The sequence below is a fragment of the Rhinopithecus bieti genome, unplaced genomic scaffold, assembly GCF_001698545.2.
Source record: "Rhinopithecus bieti isolate Rb0 unplaced genomic scaffold, ASM169854v2 scaffold_39705, whole genome shotgun sequence".
Lineage (NCBI taxonomy): Eukaryota > Metazoa > Chordata > Mammalia > Primates > Cercopithecidae > Rhinopithecus > Rhinopithecus bieti.
Window position 1 is genome coordinate 116123 of NW_016816813.1, and position 24196 is coordinate 140318.

Consider the following 24196-nt stretch of genomic DNA (forward strand, 5'->3'; position numbering starts at 1 on the left):
AAAATTACTTGTAATAACAAAATAAAACAAACAAGAACCAAAACCTAAGCATAGGTGAAATAAAATCAAACAAGAACCAAAAATCTAAGCATGGATACAATCTAAAAATTTTAAAAGGGAGATGGGCAAGGAAATTATGGTGTAACCAAGTGATGGAAAGTTTGCAGTCATTAGGCATTGAGTGCATTCTATGTGAATGCAACGTGAAATGACAAAAAGAAACATCCTAAGAAGTCACTCACAAAGGTTTTTTAAGTGAAAACAAAGTTGCAGTGCACCAGAGTTAGGGCAGCTGCCAGAGAACCCTACTAGCAAGGGTGGTTCATCTTAGCCTCATGCCACCCTGAACCATTCGTCCTTCTTAGAGATCCTGGCGCTTCTGAAAAAATGACAGGCTCCCAGCTGTCCTGAGTTATACAATGGTTGATTAAATGATAGAGTAGAAAGCACAGGGCAAAAACAGTAACAGTAAAAGAGTAGCTTCTTAAGCTCCCAATTTCTCACACTATGTCTTCCCCCATCTTAACTCAGCCCTCACCCCAGAAAATAACATCCTCCTTGCCCAGTGTGTAGCAACCCTTCTCTAAAAGTCTGAAGACAAATATTGCCTTTCCCACCCCCACCCCAACAATCTGCCTCAGGAGTTTCTCCAAATATTCTTATTTTCAAATGTTTGACAAGTAAGAAATGATTAAGATTTTCTCTTGAAAGTTGCTCGGCATGTGGGAATGGGGCACATACTCCTGAAGTTGAAAAGAGTAAGAGGAAAGAATGGCAGGCACACAATAAATTCACTACATAATTAAGCTGAGCCAACTTCTTTCCACATCTGCTACACACAATGAGACTCAATCAAGTAGAGGTTCAAGTAATTGGAAACTGTAGTGAATAGTATTTTTTTAAACAATCATCTAGACTAAGAAAAAGCTCTTTTAGCTCCAGCCAAAAACAAGGAAATGAAAATGGCTTCTGAGAACTTTGTTTTCCAAGTGAAAAGCCTCCCACAAATTATGAAGCCGACTGTAAAATCTTAGAATAGGTACTGAGCAAAACTTATTTAAGAGATGTCACAGAACTCAATACTAGGAGAAACCACAGAGGTTAAAGTAGTTCATCTACCTCATGTAAGAGATCATTTTTAAAGACAGGCAAGTTCACTCAAAAGATAGACAAATGAATATGGAACAGATTTTAGAAACAAAACAAAACCCAAATAAAAGAACAAACATGCAGACTGAAAACCTTGATTAGTCTTTTGATTCAGAGGTGTGTAAAAATAGGTTAAAAGAACCACCTAATTATATTTAGACGTGGAATCGTTTACTCTGTACAGGAAAAGGTATCAATCCATACATACGTTATCATGTCTAAATGACGACAATGGCCTCAGTACAAACTACAGATGTAATTGGTCTTATGCTACCTAGAATAATCTACCAAATACCCTACACCATGTAAGAATTCTTGATAAAGCAACCTGCCTTAAAGAATGTAGTCTGCAAAGCAAAGATTGTTATAAGGTACCAAGAGTCTAGTCACCACCTTTTCTTTTTCCTTTTTTTGTTTGAAAAAGGTTAAGATTATAAACATTAAAACCCTAATTTGACTGGATAATGAATATCTGGAACATCCAGCTGTTTCTTTTTCATTGTATTTAGTACTTTGCAAATTTTCACATCATTAACAATTCACACGAAGATGGCCAAAAACCAAACATGATAAATGCTACTAGATATATAAAAATTAATCTTATATGTTCCGAGTCAAGTCTCTCAGCCTGTGAAGCACAGCTGTAAGAAGCAATTTTATTGAAAGAAGAGTTTTAAATGGAATATGATTAAAGACACTCATCTCGCTTTAGAGGTCACACTTTTTAGAAGTGCAATTTACCCTCCCCTCTGCTCAGTTAACACTTACACCTAAGTCTGATTTAGTGTAGACATCACTGCCTTCAGGAAGCTCTTTCTGATCCACCAGGCCTAGATTGGACCCATCACTTATGTGGTCTCCATGTTCGTTCCCTACCTACTCCATTCCCTACCGCCTCCCCCAGTGCACAAACCACAAACTAATCCATCACACTGTTGTGTAATTGCTTATTTAGCTACCTGTAACCTCCATGGAACAAAAGCTTTGTGAAAGCAGGAAAGACATTTTTCCTGTTTAATGTTTTATCCTCTGTATCCATGCCTGGCCCATGACAGGCATTAAAACATTTTTAGTTGAAAGAATAGATGGAAGAAATGTTATAATCCAGAGACTAACAGATCAAGTGGGTATTCTTAACTCTTAAGTAAAATATGATTTAAATAATGCAGAAGATTCTTACTCTATTCCTTGGCACCCCATATAGAAGCTTTTAAAATATTTTATTTTGAACGTGATGTAACTTTATCGTATGGACAATTTGAAATGAAAAATCATTCACAAGCCCAAAGGCAACTACAGTATCTGAGGTCTTGGTTCCTCAAAAGGTACAAAACTCTTGCAAAACTTACTGGAGGTAAGAACACAGGATTCTGTGCTGTTCCCAGCAGACCAATAAATTCAATGAACGTCACAAAGCCCACTGAAACAGAGAGCTGGGTTTCCTACTAAGCTGTTTTGTCTACAACAACAACAACAACAAATCCTAACATCTATTAATTCTACCTGTGTTAACTCCACATTTTCGAAGAAAGAATGAGAGGTGAAAGCCAGAGTAAAACGCAGTCTAGACCAATGCGTAAGATGGATAAAGATGAGCAAAAAAGCCAGAGAACATCAAAGCAAGCTCTCGCTTCTACACCTGTTGTCAAAAATAGCACATGAAAGCCTAGATCCTTAAATGGAGTTTGGACATCTGGCCCCAACTACTTCTGTACTACGGGTAAATTAGCTGGTCCCCTGTTTCACAGTTCTGTTTTTGAGGATAAATAAACTATTCATGGCAGCATTCTTAAAGCTCATTAAAAGAAACCCAAAGTCATATAATTTTCATTGTCCCTGAAACCATATTATAAGCAAGATCTCTTTTGGTAATGCTAACTAAACTGAGTTGAATCCACATTAGAACCCTTTCGAAATCTCAGTGCTGGAGATAACAATTCTGATAATCCTAGAGGGTCGAAGGTAGTTTAAAGTATATTGCAGCTATGCACTGAACTGAGAAAGAAGGCAGAAGTACAAACTCTTTAAAACCCTGTCAGACCTCCCTGAGGGGAACTACTGACCCCAGATTCTGTCATTCTCCACTAAATCTGGCTCTCCATTGCCTAGTTCCAACTGACAGTGTCTTTTCCACGTGGAGCAACAAAAGTGTTACTCATGCTGAATATTTATGCGTGTCAATAAAGTGAAGGAAAAAGAAACACCCATAGAAAACTTTCCAAGAAACTAGCTCATGCTACTTAATTTGGGACTAATATCTACTTTCTAATTGGTCTATCTAGTTCCATAAGAGCGAACTCATCTCTGAAACTGCTAAGTGTATGGCCAGAGAATAACCTACTGAGAGATGTGATGCTGTCTAAGAGGCCAGAGTAGTAGCCTTGCCTTAATTACTGAGTAGAGGGTTAGAGACTGCACAGCAAGTAAAACCTGTGAACCTATCAGGAGGACCCACTAAAGCTGACATCACAAGATCTTAGCACATAGTTGTACAGCTTATGAGAAGCAAAGAAAAAGAAGGTGTAGCCAAACTAGAAGAATACAGAAAAACTGTACTGGTGCTACTATGCAAATAGTAACAACAACAGCAATTACTACTGTCAAAATTCTAGTATACAATCTTCCAAATACATTTTCTTTATCCAAAACAATTTTGGTTTTAGTTTACATACATCTTGATTAATTGCCATTGAGGTAAAGAAACCACAGAAAATGGAGAAAAATGGAAATTAAAGCATAAATAGAAATTACAAATATAGGTTACTACTTACAATTTATTCCAAATCCTGCCTGTTAGTACAGGAATGGCAAATAGGTTTTACCTTCTGTATCAGTTCCAATTGATTGATAGAGACTGTGCTGAGGACTGCTTAGGACAAATGGAACTGAATAGAGAAACAGCCTACCTTGAATGAAGGACAGGGGAAATTAAGCACCAGTAATATGTATCTGCCATCTGGGGTCTAGTCCAGTTCTCAACTGTGGGCAATTTTGCTTTCTCAGAGATACCTGACAATGTCTAAAGACATTTTTAGTTGTGCCAAATGGTATTGTCAGAGGCCAGGGATGATGCTACACAGCCTATACCCTTCACCAAACAAAAAATTATCTGAGCCAGAATATCAATAATGCTGAGGGTGGGAAACCATGGTTTAGTGAAGTCTATGTTATGGTTAGTCCATGGAACCAGGTCTTTAGTCAAATGACATTATCCTGAGCTATCTCTCTCAACACCAGGGTAATTCTATACACCTAACTGAGATTCTAGAACTAGGGAATCAGTTTAATTTACAAAGATCACATTGATCTGTCCCTAACTTTTATTGTGACCACAGACAAGTTATTTTAGCCCTTAAAGCCTTGGTTTTTTTCATCTAAAAGGAGGCTGTAAGATTAGACAATGTCTGTGTTCACAGGCCAAAACAGAAAACCTGCTAGGAAGCCCTTATACACACTACAGGAATAAAATCCCTCATCAGTAATCAAGCCCTTGCTGATATCCTCCTCTTCAACAAAAGACCATTTTTTGTCAGCTTAAAACAAGTTGATCAATCCCAGTCTCCACTAATGCAGACTTGTTAGCTGTGCCTGAAATTAAAACTGCTGTAATTTTCATATAATGCTTAAATACTTTCCATCTGAACACTTGTCTTTAAGTTAAGATGCTTTGTCATCTCTCAAGGTACTTCTACCTTCTTGTTCATCACCAATACACTATATGAACTCGGCTTCTTCCAACTCTCCATCTATATTCTGTCATCTCTTGTATCATTCAACCTATTAATATTAGGACCAATGATATAGCCTCTTACAACTACATTTCTTTTTTAACCCTGTAAATCTCCTTCATCAATCAATTAATCAATTCAAATATGTCAAGGCATTCTCTGTGCCATGACATTAATACTAGGGGTGGGAAGTGAGGCTAGAGCAGTTAAGTGTTGGTACAAAAAAAAAAAAATGTAAAGACAATTTCTAGGTACAAAACATTTACAGTTAATTAACAGGATGAAACACATGAGCTACTAGAGAATAAGTTATATTAACTAGGTGGTAGCATGGAAATGTCACTATAAGGGCAAGAAATGACAGAAGAATGAAATGAAATGCCTGCTGTACACAGATGAAAGATGACCCAGAAACTATCATTAAAAATGTTAGGGAAAAAACCCACATAAGTCCAATGCAGAAGGATTGCTGACATCCTACCAAAGGTTTCAAAGGTTGACTCTATCTTTTAAAGGTATATTAGACAGATACGCAAAATATGGCTGCAGAACTGTAAGAACCAATTAATGTTCCTTCCAGGTAATCAAGTTACATGGAAACACTTGGAAGATAATGACTCAAAGTCATGTATGTTACATTAAATCACATCTACCAAAATACAGACCCAATAAACCATTTTACAAGAGGTACATTTATATAAGAACCCAAGGGGCAGCAAACCTGATCCCACTGGGGTTCATCTAGGTCTCAGACACATACACCAAGGAACTCAGTGTGTACATTTACTCTTAGAGGTCAATTTTCAATGATTAGATAATATGCCCAGAGCCTAAATTATTTAATCCTTATGGCACAAACATTTATATATTTTTGTAAATCCTAACCAAATTCTTTTCATCTGTGGTGCCTCTTGTGGTAGTAAAGCAAACATGTCTACTACCTAGAGCCTACACATGCTATATAAAGCTAATATGTTCAACCACCTAGTTGTCCAACAGCAAATGGAAGTTTCTGGCATCACCTCAGAAGACTGCATTTGGATAAGTGAATTTTCCCTATTAAAAAATAATTCATGTTTAAATATGCATGAGACTCAAATGAAGAGTAACTCTGTCTCCCCACAGCATTTTCACCTAAGAAAATCTTTAAGACCTTTTCATAATGTTCTTGTTTAAAACAAATTATAACTCTCTATGGCCTGTTTCTCCAACTCCAAACTCCCTGTGCTAGCACTTCAAGGGTTCCATCAAGCTTCCTCTTTCCTTCAATCATATTAATTCTGTCATTAGTACCTCCCTTCCGTAAAGAAGCTCATTGGTTTAGATCGAGCATGAGGTTTAACGTTCTCAACTTTTAAATCAATAGACTCTTAATGTAATCTAATACATAGTACTCTGAAAACAAATGCTGAGCAAGTCATACTATTATTCAATTCTTCACATTTCATTTGTTTCTGGCAATGGTAGCAAATAAATAATCAATAGATTTTAAAGTGAAGGAATTTGTCAAAGATTGTTTCTGTACCGGTTTTCCATTATTTTATTTATTAAAAACTATTTTTTTTTTTTTGGTAGATTCAGGTTCTCACTTTGTTGATTAGGCTGGTCTCAAACTGCTGGCTACAGGCAATCCTCCCGCATCAGCCTCCCAAAGTGTTGAGATTATAGGCATGAGCCATGGCGCCCAGCCCCTCCAGTATTTTATTTGTTAGTTAATTCCATATAAAAGAATGTGGAAGAATAATGTCCCCTTTTAAAATTCAAGGACAATTTTAGCAGTATCTTTAATAGCGTTCTTTGACAATGAAAAAAAATAAAACCCTAACTCTGTTTGCAGAGAACATATCTTAGTGCATCAAATACTTAGGCATAAAGGACTCAGAGAAAGATAAGGAAAAAAAAAAAAAGGAAAAACACAACTCATCTATCACACATATCCATTAATAAGGATTATAAAATGATCAAAAGGCCCTAACATGATCAGAAAAGCGTATTTCTAGAAGAATCTGCAACAAAATGAGTAAAAAAAATAGCAGCAGGATTTCCAAGAATATAAGTAAAGGTATATTTAAAAAAAAAAAAAAGCAACAAACATCTCGGAGTAGAACTCTTAGTAATGTCTTTTGGATTCATTAGAAGACTCATGTGAGTATTGAGTATGCATTTCATACCAATGGTAAAAACATACCTAATTTTATTTTCCATATCTTCACTATCTGAGTCTTCAGAGCTTCTGTACTTATCTGGATCTGGGAGCGTGCTTGGATCAAATCCATCATCATCATCATCATCACTCCAATCCAGAAAGGCTTCCTCTTCATCTCTGGCCTAAAAAATAATAATAAGGGAAATTGTAGTTGAAGAAGTCAGTTGATAAATAATCAGGTTTTATTTCCAGACCCAAATGGATACCCCTCTAATTGACATCCTCAGATTAGAAGCTTTCTCTTCTGGTAAAGGCAAGTGACTTTCAGAACCACAACCATTTGCAAAGAGAATGAAAATCTTTATCATTTCAAAAATAAAATAAAATAAGATTCAGAAAGCAAATCACTACTCAGTCCTTTACAATACAGGAGAAAATTGTCTATTTTATTATTTCCATGTAATTCAACTCAATTATCAAAGAAATAAAAGCCAAGTGCTGTGGCATGCTCCTGTCATCCCAGCTACTCAGGAGGATGAGGCAAGGGGCTTGCTTGAGCCCAGGAGTTTAAGGCGGCAGTACACAATGATCACGCCTGTGAATAGTCACTGCACACAAGCCTGGGCAACATCTCTAAAATAAAATAAAAATAAACACAAAGAAACAGCATATAAAGTTGTTTTAGTGCTCCTGTCCACACATCTAAGTTTCAAAACTACCAAAAATATTAGGTGAAAATATAAAAGACCAGAAGCAAGAGTACAGTAACATTTGTCTGATTTTATGACCACAAAAGTGTAAGTCTTAAAAAACTATCAGATCTATTAACTGGGCAGGGTAGCATGTGTCTGTAGTCCTAGCTACTCCAGGGGCTGAGGTGGGAAGATCTCGTGTGCCAGATGGCTGAGGCTAGAGTGAGTCATGATTGTACCACTGCACGCCAGCCTGGGTGATGAGTGAGATCCCATCTCTTAAAAACAAAACAACAACAATAATCAGATGTGTACAAGTGTATTTATAGTGATGGGTCTTCTAAATTCAAATGCAAGTGCAAAGTCACTAAGAACAATGGGAAAAGGGGAGGAACACCAAGAAATGGGAAAAGCAATAGTGCATGGGAGGGAATGGATGGAAGTTGAGATCTTTTCAGTTTCATGCAAGCAGGTAGGTAAGGGGCTTTTTTTGTTTTAATTTTGGTCCTTATTTTGTCAAAAAACAAAATAATGCAAAATTAAATTTATTATACATTTATGTTATGAACATCACATAACACATTTATTTCTGGTAGATTGGTTTTGTCAACTACTAGATAAACCAAAACTAGCAGTGGCACATGCATTTAACAGAAAATTTTAAGCAGGACTAAAAAAATTTCAGGGTTTCTTTCAGTTACCATCTTTACAATTCTTCTTCATACCAAATGATACAAACTTCAATGATTCTTTGATTCTTTTGATTTCAAATGATTAATGCTCGTTCCCAGAAATTGAATAACAATGCAGAATAGCATAGCAATAGTAATAAAATTTACTTTCAAATGGACACAATGCTATTTTGGATTTTGTTTAATGTGTCTCTTGTCATTGACAACATCCAGGCCTTGCTATTTCCTGACCTACAAAATGACTGCAGTGTTGATGCTATACCGTGTTGTCTGCGCTGCATTACAGTCAATTCATGACAATGACCGATAACATGTATAACACCTATATTATGGAAAGCATGATGTGACTAATTAATACCTTTAATTTATTAACAAACAAAACCACTATCATTTACAACACAAGTCACTAAGTTAAAAATATCACCATAATGAAAACATTCTGAAGTACAATGTCTTTTTAGCAAAGCCTCGAAGTATGTACTTTCTAGCCATACACGGTAAGTAAATGGACATTCTTAGCTGCTCTGTCTCTATCTTTGATTTCATGAATCATTTAAGAGATAATTTACAAAAATGGGACTGTGAAAGGAAAACAGGGACGGCAAAGTCACTAAGCCAGAGGGAAGTCAAGCTACGGACTGTGTCAGGCAAACCTGTCTCCCATTTTATTCCTAAATAAGAGAGCTACAAAAGCTACATACCTCCGTCGCAATTTGCCCACAAGGATATTTTTTGTGGACAAAGGACAGACAGAACTCAAAGTCATCCCTCTGCTCATGTGAGACAAATGCTTCTCTGAGTGCTTCCTCTGCCCTGTTGTTTCACTGTAAGGCGTGAATGATTCCTCTACCTCCGCCTCACATGTGATTTGTGTATTTAGTAAGAGGCTAATCAGAGACTCAAAAGAATGCAACTGTTTATCTCTTAGCTACCTATGACCTGGAAGTTCCTTCCCTGCTTCGAGTTGTCCTGCCTTTCTGGACTGAACCGATGTACATCTTACAGATACTAATTGATGTCTCACGTCTCCCTAAAATGTACAAGCTGTGCCTCTACCACCTTGGGCACATGTCCTCAGGACCTCCTGAGGCTGTGTCATGGGTGTGTCCTTTAACCTTGGCAAAATAAACTTTCTAAATTGGTTAAGATTTGTCTCAGATATTTTGGACTGACAGAACCATCCTCGTTTTTACCTCCTTTTGACTTATTTTCATGAGTCAGACAAATATTCTCTGACATATCTATTACATCACAACTGTCCAAAAGAGCGGGACAACTCGAAGCAGGGAGGGGGGGTTCCAGGTCATAGGTAGATAAGAGACAAACAATTGCATTCTTTTGAGTCTCTGATTAGCCTCTTTCTAAATACACAATTTACATGTGAGGTGGAGGTAGAGGAAAAGTCGCTTGTGCCTTAGTCTGGCTCAGCGAAACAACAGGGCAGAGGAAGCACTCAGAGAAGCATTTGTCTCACATGAGCAGAGGGATGACTTTGAGTTCTGTCTGTCCTTTGTCCACAGGAATATCCTTGTGGGCAAATTGTGATGAGGGTATGTAGCTTTTTTAACTTTGTAGCTATCTAATATAAGAATCAAATAAAGACAAGTTTGCCTGACACAGTTCCCAGTCATGTCAGTGTGTTAGGACACCATGGCTGGAAACTCACTGCTCTAAGTAAGGGAAAACCATTTAAGTATTTTAGCAGGAAACTAAATTAGTACCTTAGAAATGCAACAATAGAAAGGGTGGTTGGAAGGTATAACATTTGAAGGAAGGATGTAAGTTTTAAAACTGTAATAATTAACGAGGGAAGTAGCAGTGGAGATGAAGGTGGAGGATCGGTACGAGAGATATTAATGAAGGAGAATCAACTAGACTCTATGGATTACAGGGGTATTATAATGGACAATGTTTGCACCTCTCTTCATTCATATGTCCATACCCTAATCCCAATGCGATGGTCATGAGGGTGGAGCCCTCATGAATGGAATTCGCACCCTCAAAAGAAGGAACTAGAGAGCTAGCTAACTCCTCTTCCACCATGTGAGGACACAGTGAGAAGCCATCTACAAATCAGTAAACAGGACCTCATGAGATACTAAATCTACTGGCACCTTGATACTAAACTTTCCAGCCTCTAGAACTCTGAGAAATGTGTGTTGCTTAAATTACTTGTCTATGGAATTTGTTACAGCAGCCCAAAGTGACTGAGACAGGTACATAATATATTTAAGAGAATTAATATATACAGAAGCATAGTCATAAACATCAGACCTCTGTTAAATACAGAAACAAAGAAGACAGCAGTTTAATAAACACTGAGAGGATACCTTACAAAACATGCTATGGTCTGAAGTTTGTGTCCCCCGCAAAAATTCACGTGTTGAAACCTAACCCCCAAGGCAATAGTATTAACAGGCAAAGCTTTTTGGGAGGCCGCGACAGGTGGATTGCTTGAGCTCAGAAGTTCTAGACCAGCCTGGACAACATGGTGAAACCCCATCTCTACAAAAAAATTAGCCAGGCATGGTGGCACGCTCCTATAGTTACCTGCTACTTGGGAGGCTGAGATGGGAGAACAGCTTGAGCCCAAGAGGCAAAGGCTGCAGTGAGCCAAGATAATGCCGCTGTACTCCAGTGGGTGATAGGATGACAGAGCTAGCTAGCCCTGTCTCAGGAGGAAGAAAAAAAAAAAAAAGTTGGAGGGTGGGGGAGCTCAGGTCCTAACAGTAGAGCCTATCTGAATGGGATTAGTGTCCTTATAAGAGGTCTGAGGAACCTTGCTCAGTACCTCTATGAAGAAGAGAACAAGCCCTTACCAGACCCTGAATCTCTTGGCACCTTGATCTTTGACTTCCCACCTTCTAGAACTGTGAGCAGTTAATTTCTGTTGTTTATAAATTACCCTCAATCTAAGGTATTTTGTTATAACTGCACAAATGGATTAAGAGGGAGATGTCTTCATTCAACAAATCTTTATTAAGCACCTATTACCTATAGCAGACACACTTTTAGGTTCTGGAGATGCTGCAGTGAAGAAAATAATGTCCCTGACCTGGTAACAAAATGGGCTGTTCTGGAACAGTTACCCACATAAGTATGAAAATGAAAACCACAAACTCCACAAGCCCTGCTAAATGTCTAACATTTGATACAGACAGAAAGCAGTTTTCACCTTATGGATCCCCTAACATGTGGCTGACTGATTGTGCATTCTGGCTGTCAACATGCTTCTTTTTCTTCATATTTCCAGGTTGAAAGTTGCCACCACTACCCCCTCACCAACTAGTTCTCCCATCTTTCTCCACCCTTCCAGCCTGCTCAAAACAAGAACCCCCTATCATCCTCAGACACAGACATACACAGACACACATATTCCTCAAAGCCCTGGGCAGAGAGAGGGGGAGCATTTCACCCACATGAAGAGATCAGTGTCACCTCTATAACTGGCAGTTTCCGAAACACAGTTTAAGAACCCCTGAGGAAATTATTTCACCTAAAATAGGAATGACTTTTCTTAAAACAGTTAGTTGGAAAACTCATTTACAAGTAGGGCAGGTGAAAATGTCCCAAAACAGAAATGTTACCTGACTGGTTATTTTGGTTTTGGTTTTGATAATGGCAAAAAACACAAACAAGATGTGGCAGTCTCCTACAACAAACGTACAAAGTGCTTTAACATAGAATAAATTAATAGATCTTCAAAGCCTATGAAGTAGGTCAAAAAGATCTATTGTTCCCATTTTTGAAATTACAAAACTGTGCTTCAGATGACTAAATTACTTACCGAGGTCACACAAACCTGGACATACACAAGGGGTTTTCTCCTACATCACCCTGAATCTCAAATCTCATCATTAAAGCTTTGGATGTGCTTGCACAGTGTTTTTTTTTTTTTTTTTTTTTTTTTTTTTCAGTATCAAGCGTATTTTACAAGCTTTGTAAAACATGCAGGTGCTTCCTATGATACCTTACATGTGGTAATCTCCACTTTCCTTATCCTTGGCTCCCAAGCCTCTTTTTGGTTTTTGTTTTGCCTAGAATATTGCACCAGCTGCCTAATGGGCCTTCCTGCAAGTATTCTTTCCCCAATTCTGATCACTCCAGTTCTGTGTTGTAATTAGAATTTTGAAATAGATCTCAAATCTGACATGTGATAATATAAGACACCGGTTTACAACACATGTACTTTCAGGTCCTGGCACTAGTCCAGCCTCTTTCCACCTCAAGTCTTCATGCATGCTATTTCTCTCCTGGAACATCCTCTGCTGCTTTTTGCCTGTTGTGGTGCCTTCTAACATCAAATGCATGGTGCCTCTTCACACCAATCCAACAGGTACCAACAGGTGCCCAAAAATACAACTCAATTCTGTCAGTAACCATGCAGAGTGTCTTAACACAGATCTCACAGGTCAAAGGTTCAGTCCCACAAGACTGTCCACACTTCGGACAACAGTGGCCAGTAGACTACAAATTCAGGGGTTCCCACAGGCCCCTCTCAGGTTCCATAACTCTCTACAACTTTTCACAGAACTCAGGAAAGTGTTTTACTTAATGATTGCCCATTTATTATGAAGGCCTAAACTCAGAAACAGCCAGAGGAAGAGGCACAGGGCAACGGAAGGAGTGGGAGTGAGGCACAGGACAAGGGAAGGGGTGGGAGTGAGGCACAGGACAAGGGAAGGGGTGGGAATGAGGCACAGGACAAGGGAAGGGATGGGAATGAGGCACAGGACAAGAGAGTGAGGCACAGGACAAGGGAAGGGGTGGGAATGAGGCACAGGACAAGAGAGTGAGGCACAGGACAAGGGAAGGGGTGGGAGTGAGACACAGAACTTCATGCCCTTCCTGGGAGGGCCACCGTCCCAGCACATGAATGTGTCTGCCCATGCAGAAGCTCTCTGAACTCACTCTTCAAGGGCTTTTATAATTCAATCTCCAGCCACCCTTCCCTTCTGGGGAGGTTGGGGGAATAGGGCTAAAAGCCCCAACCTCTAATCAACTGTTTGGTCTTTCTGGTAACCAGCCTGTACCCTGAAGCTATCTAGAGACACCACCCTAAGCCACCTCATTAGTATAAATGCCAAGTGCTGAAAGGGGACTTCTTAAGAATAACCAGAGACACTCCTGTCACTCAGGAAATCCCAGGGGTTTAAGGGTGTTCTATGCCAGGAACCAGGGACAAAGACCAAACATGTTTCTTTATTCTATACCTGATAACACAAATCATCAAGTATTTCTAAGCATCGCTTCTTCAGTAAACTTGTAAAAAGCATCTGTTTCACAGGACGACTGTGCAGGTGAAATGAAACAACATAGGTAAAGCACTTAAGAGTACCTGGCACACAGTAAGACCCTAAAATATGCTACATAATAACACACTTTGCATTTCCATTCCCCCAGAACTCAGCAAAGTACATGGTAATGTCTGTTGTCTGACGCCAAATATAAATGGGACACAGGAGTAAAAATATATTTAATGTATTAGAGACCCACTGCCTGATTTTTTAAACAAATTTCCTAATTAATCTGTTGCCCTAGTCATGCTAGGCTGTCAGTGATTATCAGTGAGAAAATGTATTAAAAGCCTAAATGCAGAGAATTATCTTTATTACGTTCCTACATGCCATACAGCATTTATAAAAACAAAATAACCTTTACGAACTGAATTTAAATTTTAGTTATTTAATTCCATCTAGGACTTAAAGTCTTCCCATATTGTATGAATTAAAAGCAAAATGTCAACTTTGAAATTTCACAAAGAGGAAAATTCCAAAATGTATTATAAACTATTTTGATTCCAACGAGGAATGTAAAGATTAAAAGAAAATTTTAGAGAAAAGTGAGGCAATCAAAACACATTTTGTTCCACTAAAAAAACTTCAAAACAACTTTCTAAGAATGCATTAACTCTTCATAGTTTTAAATCTAAGATAAAATTGATTGCTAGGGATAGCTGACCATCCTCAGTAGTTAAAGAGAGACTGATTTTGAGATTTCCCCAAGCTATAAATCCTAGGCACTAAATTATTTACAGAAGAAATTAAAAATTTTTCTGAATTATGAGCACAAAAAGGTTAGTGATGTTATTAAATGCATCACTGAAAGTGAGTATGTATTTACTAAGGCAGATGTGCAGAATAGGAAACGTAACAGCAACTGACAGTGCTGAGAAATATGGTTCCCACACCATAATGTTAAATTTTAACACCCTGGCCCTGTTACCTTTTAATAATAATGTTGTAACACTAACAAAAATATTTCACAATAATGTTAGTTTATCTGCCTCCTAGAAATTTATTCTACAATGGTGATTTGGGTTACAGCGTAATACTGATTTATATACTTGATCTTTGGTATATGACCAAATGTGTATGTATTGGGTGCACCTCTAATATATACTGGCTTAATTGTACTTTAAAATCCCAACTTTGATCCCCTACAATTATGAGGATCTTGCTAAGAAACATCTCTGCCCTTCCTAACATCCAGCATTAATGTATACAACTGACACAGCAAATGAGAGGAAGGCAACACATTTCAGCTCTGGCCGCCTAACCATATAGAAATCTGAGGGGATGAGAGGCATTGGGAATTTGAGACCAGCCTGGCCAACATGGTGAAACCCTATCTCTAGTAAAAATACAAAAATTAGCCGGGCATGGTAGTGGACACCTGTAATCCCAGCCATTCGGGAGACTGAGGCAGGAGAATCACTTGATCCTGAAAGATGGAGGTTGCAGTGGGCTGAGATCGCGCCACTGTACTCCAACCTGGAGGACAGAGCGAGACATCGTCTCAAAAAAGGAAAAACAGGGGGAAAAAAAAAGAGGCAATGGAGGATGCTGGGGAATGATAAAAGCCATATTGAGGAACAAGCAGGTAAATTCAGACAAATGCCACCTCAGTACAGAATTGGTCCCTTCAATAAAGTAGCACTTACACAATTTCCTCTCAATACTTTTTTTTTTTTTCTCATCATTCTAAAACAATGGGAATATCTGACTGAAGGACTATGAGGAAGTGATATAAATAATGCATGCAGTGAATAAAGTTAAGAATGGCAGGCAAAGGGCTGGCACATGAATATGCAAAGCCCTAAAGAGCATATTCCAAAATTGGAAGGCTCTTCGGAACTTGGAATATTCATTTAACAACTGTTTACTGCACACTTCCTGGGTGCTGAGCATTGGTATAAAAGAATGTAATCTGAGACACAGCATGCCAGTAAAGGACTCTGATTCAGCATTTTAACCTTAAGACTTTTAGCAAAATGAGATTTTTTCTAAGGCTGCTTTGCACAAAATTCATTCTTCTTCCTAAATTGCTTACTCGCTTGCTTTCTTAATATATGAATATTCTACTGAGCCCAACAGGATACTGATGATGCTACAATTTCATAATGCCCTATTAAATAATGGTGCATCCTACTGATCATCTTTATTTCTTGTCTTTTCTGAGAAATGTTAAACTAAATAAGATATTAAGTAAAAGAAAAACTGCAAGTCCAGTTCACTATTTTTCTTACAATAATAAACACTATAATAGGAGATGAGTCACAAGACACTAATTTGACTTCTGCTCCACTAATGGCTAGTTGTGTGTCCTTAGGCCATCAACTCAGGAAGCTTCTGCTTCCTCATCAGTTTAATTTGAACACTGACATCTACCATTCAAGGTTGTTATGAGCACTGGAAGAGAAATGCATGTGATGATGCCTATACTAACATTTACCATCAACCCATGTGCGTGCACCGGGAAAAGACTTTCCAGCAGTTTGGCAGTCATATCCTTAAGGACCCTCCTGCTTTCTCTAAATTCTAAACATAAGGAGAAATGTGAAATATTTACATCATCTAAGGAAGCAGTGTATCATACTAGAAAAATATAAAATACTATACACAAAAGAATATAATTGAAACTAAATAAATGATTAAGGCTCAAAGGAGTATCAATGTTAGAATGAACTACAGTTTTGTTGTTGTTGTTCCTGTTGTTGTTGTTGTTGCTGCTGTTGTTTTGAGACGGAGTCTAGTCTCGTTTCTGTCGCCCAGGCTGGAGTGCGGTGGCAAGATCTCGGCTCACTGCAAGCTCCGCCTCCTGGGTTCACACCATTCTCCTGCCTCAGCCTCCTGAGTAGCTGGGACTACATGCACCCCCCACCATGCCTGGCTAATTTTTTTTTTTGTATTTTTGGTAGAGACGGGGTTTCACTGTGTTAGCCAGGATGGTCTTGATCTCCTGACCTCATAATCTGCCCGCCTCGGCCTCCCAAAGTGCTGGGATTACAGGCTTGAGCCACTGCGTCCAGCCCAGAATGAACTACAGTTCTTGAGGAGGGTAAATAAAAGTAACACATGCTAAACTAGGTATTAATAGTAAATAGTTTGATGACTAAAATACTACTCCATTTAAAAAAAGGAATATATACAAAACCATGGATGATACGATTTGGGTCTGTGTCCCCACTCAAATCTCATATTGAATTGTAATCCCCGATGCTGGAGGTGAAGCCTGTGGGAGGTAACTGGATATCACAGGGAAGATTTCTCATGAATGGTTTAGTACCATCCCCTTGGTTCTGTCGTCTTTGCAGTATCTCGTGGTTTAGAAGTTATGTGTCACTCCACCCCCCTTCTCTTACTTCTGCTCCATGCCTTCTGCCATGAGTGGAAGCTTCTTGAGACCTCCCCAGAAGCAGATGCCTCTATGCTTCCTGTATAGCCTGCAGAACCATGGGACAATTACCCAGTCTCAGGTAATTCTTTATAGTAATGCAAGAACAGCCTGATATAGTGGATGAATCTCAAATGCACCCTGCTAAACCCAAAAAAGCCAGACCCCAAAGGCTACATGTTAGATGACTCAATTGATAAGAAATTCCAGAAAGGCACACTTATTGGTACAGAAAATAGATCAGCAAGAGGGCATTTTTGAGGTGATGAAACTACATTGCATCTTTGATTATGACAGATACATCACTATGTATTTGTCAAAACCCATAGAAGTGAACCACAAACAGTGAATTGTACTGCATGTAAAATAAAAAAAAAAGGACTCCTCCACGGAATAATACGTAAATTTAAAAAAAAAAAGGACTCCCCGACAGAATAATATTTTAATGACATTTAAGTGTTCACAGTGGGTTAGAACATAAAGAACGTACTATAAAAAACACGTATAGAGGAAACTTCAGGTGGTGGGACTGGATCACAGGATTTCCCCCCGCCTCCTTTTAAACAATCTAATAGTACCTTACAATAAATAACATTTTTGAAATTAAAGAGATGAAATTGTTTTAAAACTCTAAAAGATCTTGGTATAGAATATATTGTAACAGGTTCAGGAGAGCTTTAGATTAGGAGTTCTTAACCTGGGGTTCCTGGAAGCCACAAAACCACTGAAATGATATGAAAAATATATAGTAAATATACGTAACACATTTTGTGGGGAGAGTAGAGCTGTAACTTTCAGAGTTCATGGGCAGCCCGCAAATCCCAGTTACTGCTGCTCGGGGCTGAACTACTAATAAGAACATAGGTCTCAAATTAGACTATCCTGAACTTTAAAGGTCATTCATCACTGAAAGCCTTGAACATGTTTTAGGTTTCAGCTGCCTGGTGACACATGCCAATCTTAGGCTGCTCAGAAGCAGAAAAACAGAACAAAAAACACAAATGCTACATTTTTTAAGGGCAAGAGTTAATAACATTTCAATAATTCAGAAAACAGCCATGGAGTCAGTGGGCTCATGTGTCTCTCTGGCACATGGCTACATTTTCAATCTTTGGCCAAAACTGTCGTCTCTCAGGGGAAAAGAAAAACCCTGACGGAGCTAGTTGAGATCTCTTTTCAGAGAAGTAAACAGAGGAGATGGGTTTTCAGTCATGCGCATGTCTGGTTTACTACATTCTTCATCGTTTGTTCCATTAATTTATCATCACTTCTCCAAGCCAGAACCCAGTCCATTTCTCTCAGTGAGCTATTGAGAAACTACTCTGCAGCTACTAAAACTGACTCATATTTGGTGAAAAATAAATAGCAATTTGAAATCAGAAATGAATTGAATGAATTCAGGTTTTGACAAATGCATATGAATGAATCCAGCAGAATGTGAAAATCCATTAACCATGTGCATTCAGAAACACTAACTAGAGGGGAAAACATTCCTACCAATGTAAAAATTACCAACTATGACACACCATCTTGACAAAAAAGTGTCACCTTGATACCACCAAATTAAATGTCATGGAATGAACATTTCCAACCAAAAACCATTGTTGTCCTTTAGCATTTTATAAAGAGGCCTCAGCCACTTCTGCTGAAACCACCCTGCTCTGACACCCTGCTCTAATAGAGTAGGGTCATTTCCAACTCATTGGTTTTAAATAAAATGTCCATTTATAAAAGAAAAATCAGAGAAAAAATATTTTTTTCTCTGCCTTCCAATTCCCAATATTATAATACCAATGACTCAAGGAAAGTGGAATCAAACAAGGAACTTAATTAAAGAGTACTTTACTTTGGAAAACAGGAAATCTTCAAAAAGTTAATCATAAAGTTCTCATACAACACAGAAACTACAATCCTAGGTATATACCCAAGAGAACTTAATACATATTCACAGAAAAACTTGCACATAAATGTTCATAGCAACAGTATTTATAACAGTCAGAAAGTGAAAACAATATAAACGTCTTATAAATGGTAACTGGATAAATAAAATGTGGGCTACTCATATGATGGAATAAAATTGTCTCTTGGTATCTGTGAGGGATTGGTTCCAGGACCCTTTATAGTCATTCCTCAGTACCCATGGTTGGTTAGAATCAAACAAAATCCATGGGTGCTGAAGTCCCTGATATGAAATGGTATACTATTTGCATATAACCTATGCATATCCTCCCATACGCTTTAAATCATCTCTAGATTACTTATAATACCTAATATAATGTATTATAAGTGCTATGTGAACAGTTCTTATACTGTATTGTTTAGGAAATAATGACAAGAAAAAGTCTGTGCATGTTCAGTACAGATGCCATTTTTTTTCAACTATTTTTCATTCATGTTTGTTTGAATCCATGGATGAGGGACTCACATATATGGAAAGCCAACTGTACTGTCAATGAAAGAAATGAAGTCCTGGTATATGCTACAACATGGATGAACCTTGAAACCATTATGTTAGGTGAAAGAAGCCCATCGCAAAGGACCACATATTGCATTAATCCACTTATATGGAATGTCCAGAATAGACAGATCATGGAGACAGAAGGTAGCTTAGTAGTTGCCAAGGATGGGGGAAAAGAGAATGAAATGGAGCTAAGGGGTACTAGGTTCCTTGTGGGGGTGTCAAAATGTCTGAAATTAGATAGTGGTGATGGTGGTTGCACAACATTATGAATATTAAAAGCCACAGAATTGTATTTCTTCAAAAGGGTCTGCAGGGCCAAGTTTTTCTGTGGACATGTATTCAATTTTCTTGGTATATAGCTGGGATTGTAGTTGCTGGGTTGTATGGTAACTATGACTAACTTTTTGAAGACTGCCTGTTTTCCAAAGCAATCTTTAATTTTATAGTACATAAATTATCACTATTTTAAAACAAAAAAATTAAAGGTTATTTTGATTTTTAATGTAAAGGTGCAAATTTTTTTTACATTCTACTTAACAAATAGAAATGATTATTTAATAATGTAAAAATTCCCTTTAATTTCTCTAAAATGGTCAATCCAGTTATTCAATAAGAGTAAAATTAGAAAGGAAAGGAAGACGAAGAGATAGCATCTGAACGTCAGCTAAAAAACTCAAGCAGACTCCATACATTCAGGAACACTTCCTGATTTCAAATCCCATCGTTGCCAGAGAGGTTTAAACAGATTATACTCTACTTAGAGTTCAAAAAGTGAATATTTAATGAGAGAAAAAAAAAATCCTTAACTTTTTAGCTTAAAACAGGGTAAAGGCTACAACCATAGAAAGTGTTAATATTCCCATTACAGAAATTCAGATTTGAAAACTGAGATTTAAAGGGGCCAAATAACTTTCTCAATGACATAGTTTAGATTATAAAGCGGGAAAGAAATCCCAGTACGTTTGACTCCAAAGTCCACCGTCTTCTCATTAGGTCATGAAGAACCAACTTCACTCTTGAGAAATCCAAAGATCTGTTAGCTCACGATTCCAGGTCCAGTTATTGTTATGGCTCGAACATAGCTTGTAGGCATGAAGTTTTATGCCCTAAGCCTCTCGCCACAAGCATTACTGCACACCTTGAACTCCTGATTTATGTTGCTGTTTAGAAAACTTCTGTAGCCTCAAAAGAAATATTTCATGAGTTAGAGCCCTGTGTGTCAATCAACCTCCAGTAAATTCTTTGTTAGAGACTATTCCTGATGCCGGTGGTCTCATGAAAACTGGTCATGTAAGTAACAGAGCTTAAGAGAAGAATTAGGACACACTAAGAAATCTGACACTAAGAAAATCTGGTGTTATGTCTGAGTAGCATCTTTCTACACAAAGAACAATACAGTCCGTTCATTATTCTGTCAAATATTAATGAAGTTATCCACAAGTTCTACTGGCTGTTTAAGATTATTATTTCATAAATGCCCACAGTTTTGCTCTAGTTCTTTCAGAATCCAACATTACCTAGTATATTTTAAGACATTTAATACATTTCCATAATGACTTTTTTAATACCCTAGATATCAAAATCCCTATAGATAAGATAGGTGGTAAAACATTTTGGTTATTCCTAATGAAATATTTGTGCCTTTCAGATATTTGTGCTGGCTGGCCTATCTTTCCTCTTGTTTATAATTCTGATAAGAGCCACAGAGGAAAAATTTCTTATAGAGAAGTTGCTTATTAGCAAGTAAAATATTTAAGGCTACAGCATGTTTATGAGCTTGCAGTTTATTTGGGGCAAAGGGATGTTTTCCGAAGTCTTTATTTGTAGACACATTCCAACATAACCCCAGAATGTTCACCAAAGTAAAAATTCTGTACTCTAGGATGCAGGGTAAAACGTCTCAGAAGACATATGTAGGCTCATATATACTGCTTACAGTTTTAGTCTTGGTAATAAATTCTATAATGAAAAGTTAGCTACACATATGGAAGCTAAAGTTTAAATCATGTAAATATCTTTTAACATAAATTTTAACTCAGAAAGAACAATGTGCTTATTGTCTCACTTGGTTCAGATATCTAGGACTACAATTAGCTTGTGCATTAAATTCATGCAACAAATATTTACTGAGTACTTACTATGCATGATGTATACATGGTAAGGGACTTTGGGGAATACAAAGAAAAACCAAATCTGTTCCATGCTCTGAAAGTGCTTCCAGACAAACACAGTCAATAACACAGGGGCATGTATTATTCTAAAATGAGGGAGGGAGTGATACATGTATTACAGGAGAAACTACGTAATTACAGTGCTAGTAAGGCTAGGCCAACAGAAGGCTAGATCTGGCACTCGGACAAGGCGGTGGTGGTGGCAGATATTAAGGAAGACTTCATGAAGGAGATGCCATTTCAGTTATGCTCAGGATAAACGAGGAAGGGAACATGTAGAGGTGATGAGGAGGGCATTTAGGTGATGGTACAGTATAAACAAAGACACAGGACATGAACTGTGTAGACACATACAAGGCAGATACTAGAAACAATTAGTAGAGGTACCAAGTCCTCCTCCTTTCGAGCAGAGACAGTCCCTTGCCAGAGTACACAACTTGGGAAGCAAGATATCAACCCCCACACTCTCTCTCAACAAGGTATAATTCCACTGCTAACCTGATGACCGTATGGGGCAAACCTGGGCATGTATGGGAAGAACATACAGGGCAGAGGTAGTTACTTCTGCTAAATCTTGGGTCTACCACTCCGGTTGTGCAACTTTAGGTAAATCAACCTTACTGTACCAGAGATTCATTATCTGGAATAAAATGGTATTAATAACTAACTAATGACTCTAAAGCCTAATGAGAAAATAAATATAAAGTGTCTTATACTAAGTTTGGCTAATGCAGGCACTCAATCAGTGACAGCAGTGGCCACTGTTTGTGTTAGCAGAAGGAAAGCAGAGGACTTTAAGTATTCTAGAAAGGTGGACTGGACATAGAATTCTGAGCTGACGTATCTTTGGATTTCTTAGTATTCAAAATATCTGTAGTAGCGAGCCATTATTTTAGCTAGGTGTGTTAGGCCATTCTTGTACTGCTAGAGACTGGGTAATTTACCAGAAAATAGGTTTAACTGGCTCACAGTTCTGCAGGCTATACAGGAAGCATCGCACTGGTATCTACTCAGCTTCTGGTGAGGCCTCAGGAAGCTTACAATCTCAGTGGAAGGCAAAGGGAGAGCCAGTATCTCACATCACAAGAACAGGAGCAAGCGGAGGAGGGAAGTACCACACTTTTTTTTTTTTTTGAGACGGAGTTTCGCTCTTGCTGTGCAGGCTGGAGAGCAGTGCCACAACTTCAGCTGACTGCAACCTCTGCCTCTGGGGTTCAAGCGATTCTCTTGTCTCAGCCTCCCAAGTAGCTGGGATTACAGGCATGTGTCACCACACCCAGCTAATTTTTTGTATTTAGTAGAGATGAGGTTTCACCATCTCGAGAGTTTCACATCTCGAACTCCTGACCTTAGGTGATCCACCCACCTCAGCCTCCCAAAGTGCTGGGATTACAGGCGTGAGTCACAGCACCTGTCATGGTATCACACATTTTTAAACAGCCAGGTCTCATGAGAACTCACTCACTATTGCGAGGACAGCACCAAGCCATGAGGGATCTGCCTCTGTGACCCAAACACCTCCCACCAGCCCCCACCTCCAACACTGGGGATTACAATTCAATATGAGATGTGGTAGGGACAGACATTCCAACTATATCACCAGGTAAAGGGCAAGTTTAGGATGACAAAATAATTCTAACAGTGTTGTGCATGTCTTTTATGTTGATACAAAGGTACCAACATCATAAGAAAGGACTTGCTTGTATTCTATTATCTTTTCTATTTTATTTTCTTTTTACAAAAAAAAAAAAAAAAAATGGTAGCTGTGCATGCTTTTAAGTATTTCTAATGTGAAAATATAAACAGGTGGCAACACCACATATCTCCCTCTTTTTCTGTTTATTTTGAAATGCAAAAGTATGGGACCCAGCATATTCAACACACTCCTGAGATCTCTGTAATTGGTTTTAAAATCTTCAGGCATCATAAATTTCATCCCAAGATTATAATGTTAAGAAATACCACTTGGGGCCGGGCGCGGTGGCTCAAGCCTGTAATCCCAGCACTTTGGGAGGCCGAGACGGGCGAATCACGAGGTCAGGAGTTCGAGACCATCCTGGCTAACACGGTGAAACCCCGTCTCTACTAAAAAATACAAAAGCTAGCCGGGCGAGGTGGCTGGTGCCTGTAGTCCCAGCTACTCGGGAGGCTGAGGCAGGAGAATGGCGTAAACCCGGGAGGCGGAGCTTGCAGTGAGCTGAGATCCGGCCACTGCACTCCAGGCCGGGCGACAGAGCGAGACTCCGTCTCAAAAAAAAAAAAAAAAAAAAAAAAAAAAAAAAGAAATACCACTTGGAAAAGTCAAAATAATTTATAACTTAACACGGGGGACAAGGAGGTAAGAAAAAAGAAAAACCCAACATAGATAGTTCCAGAACTACTACAGAGAAAAGGGATTGACATAGACCAGTGCATTTGTATGATCAGAAACTAGAGGCAGTTGAAAAGTGAGAAAGTGAGAATAAAATAGAGATTGAGAGA

General features: G+C 38.3%; 1 protein-coding gene across 1 annotated transcript in view; it reads right to left on the bottom strand.

The window, feature by feature from the left end:
- DDX10 (DEAD-box helicase 10) overlaps positions 1-24196 on the bottom strand; it is a 289327-nt gene that overhangs the window by 17899 nt on the left and 247232 nt on the right. The window contains exon 16 of the mRNA XM_017855255.1: positions 7066-7205. Coding sequence (XP_017710744.1) covers positions 7066-7205 — 140 coding nt within the window. The remainder of the gene's footprint in view (positions 1-7065; positions 7206-24196) is intronic.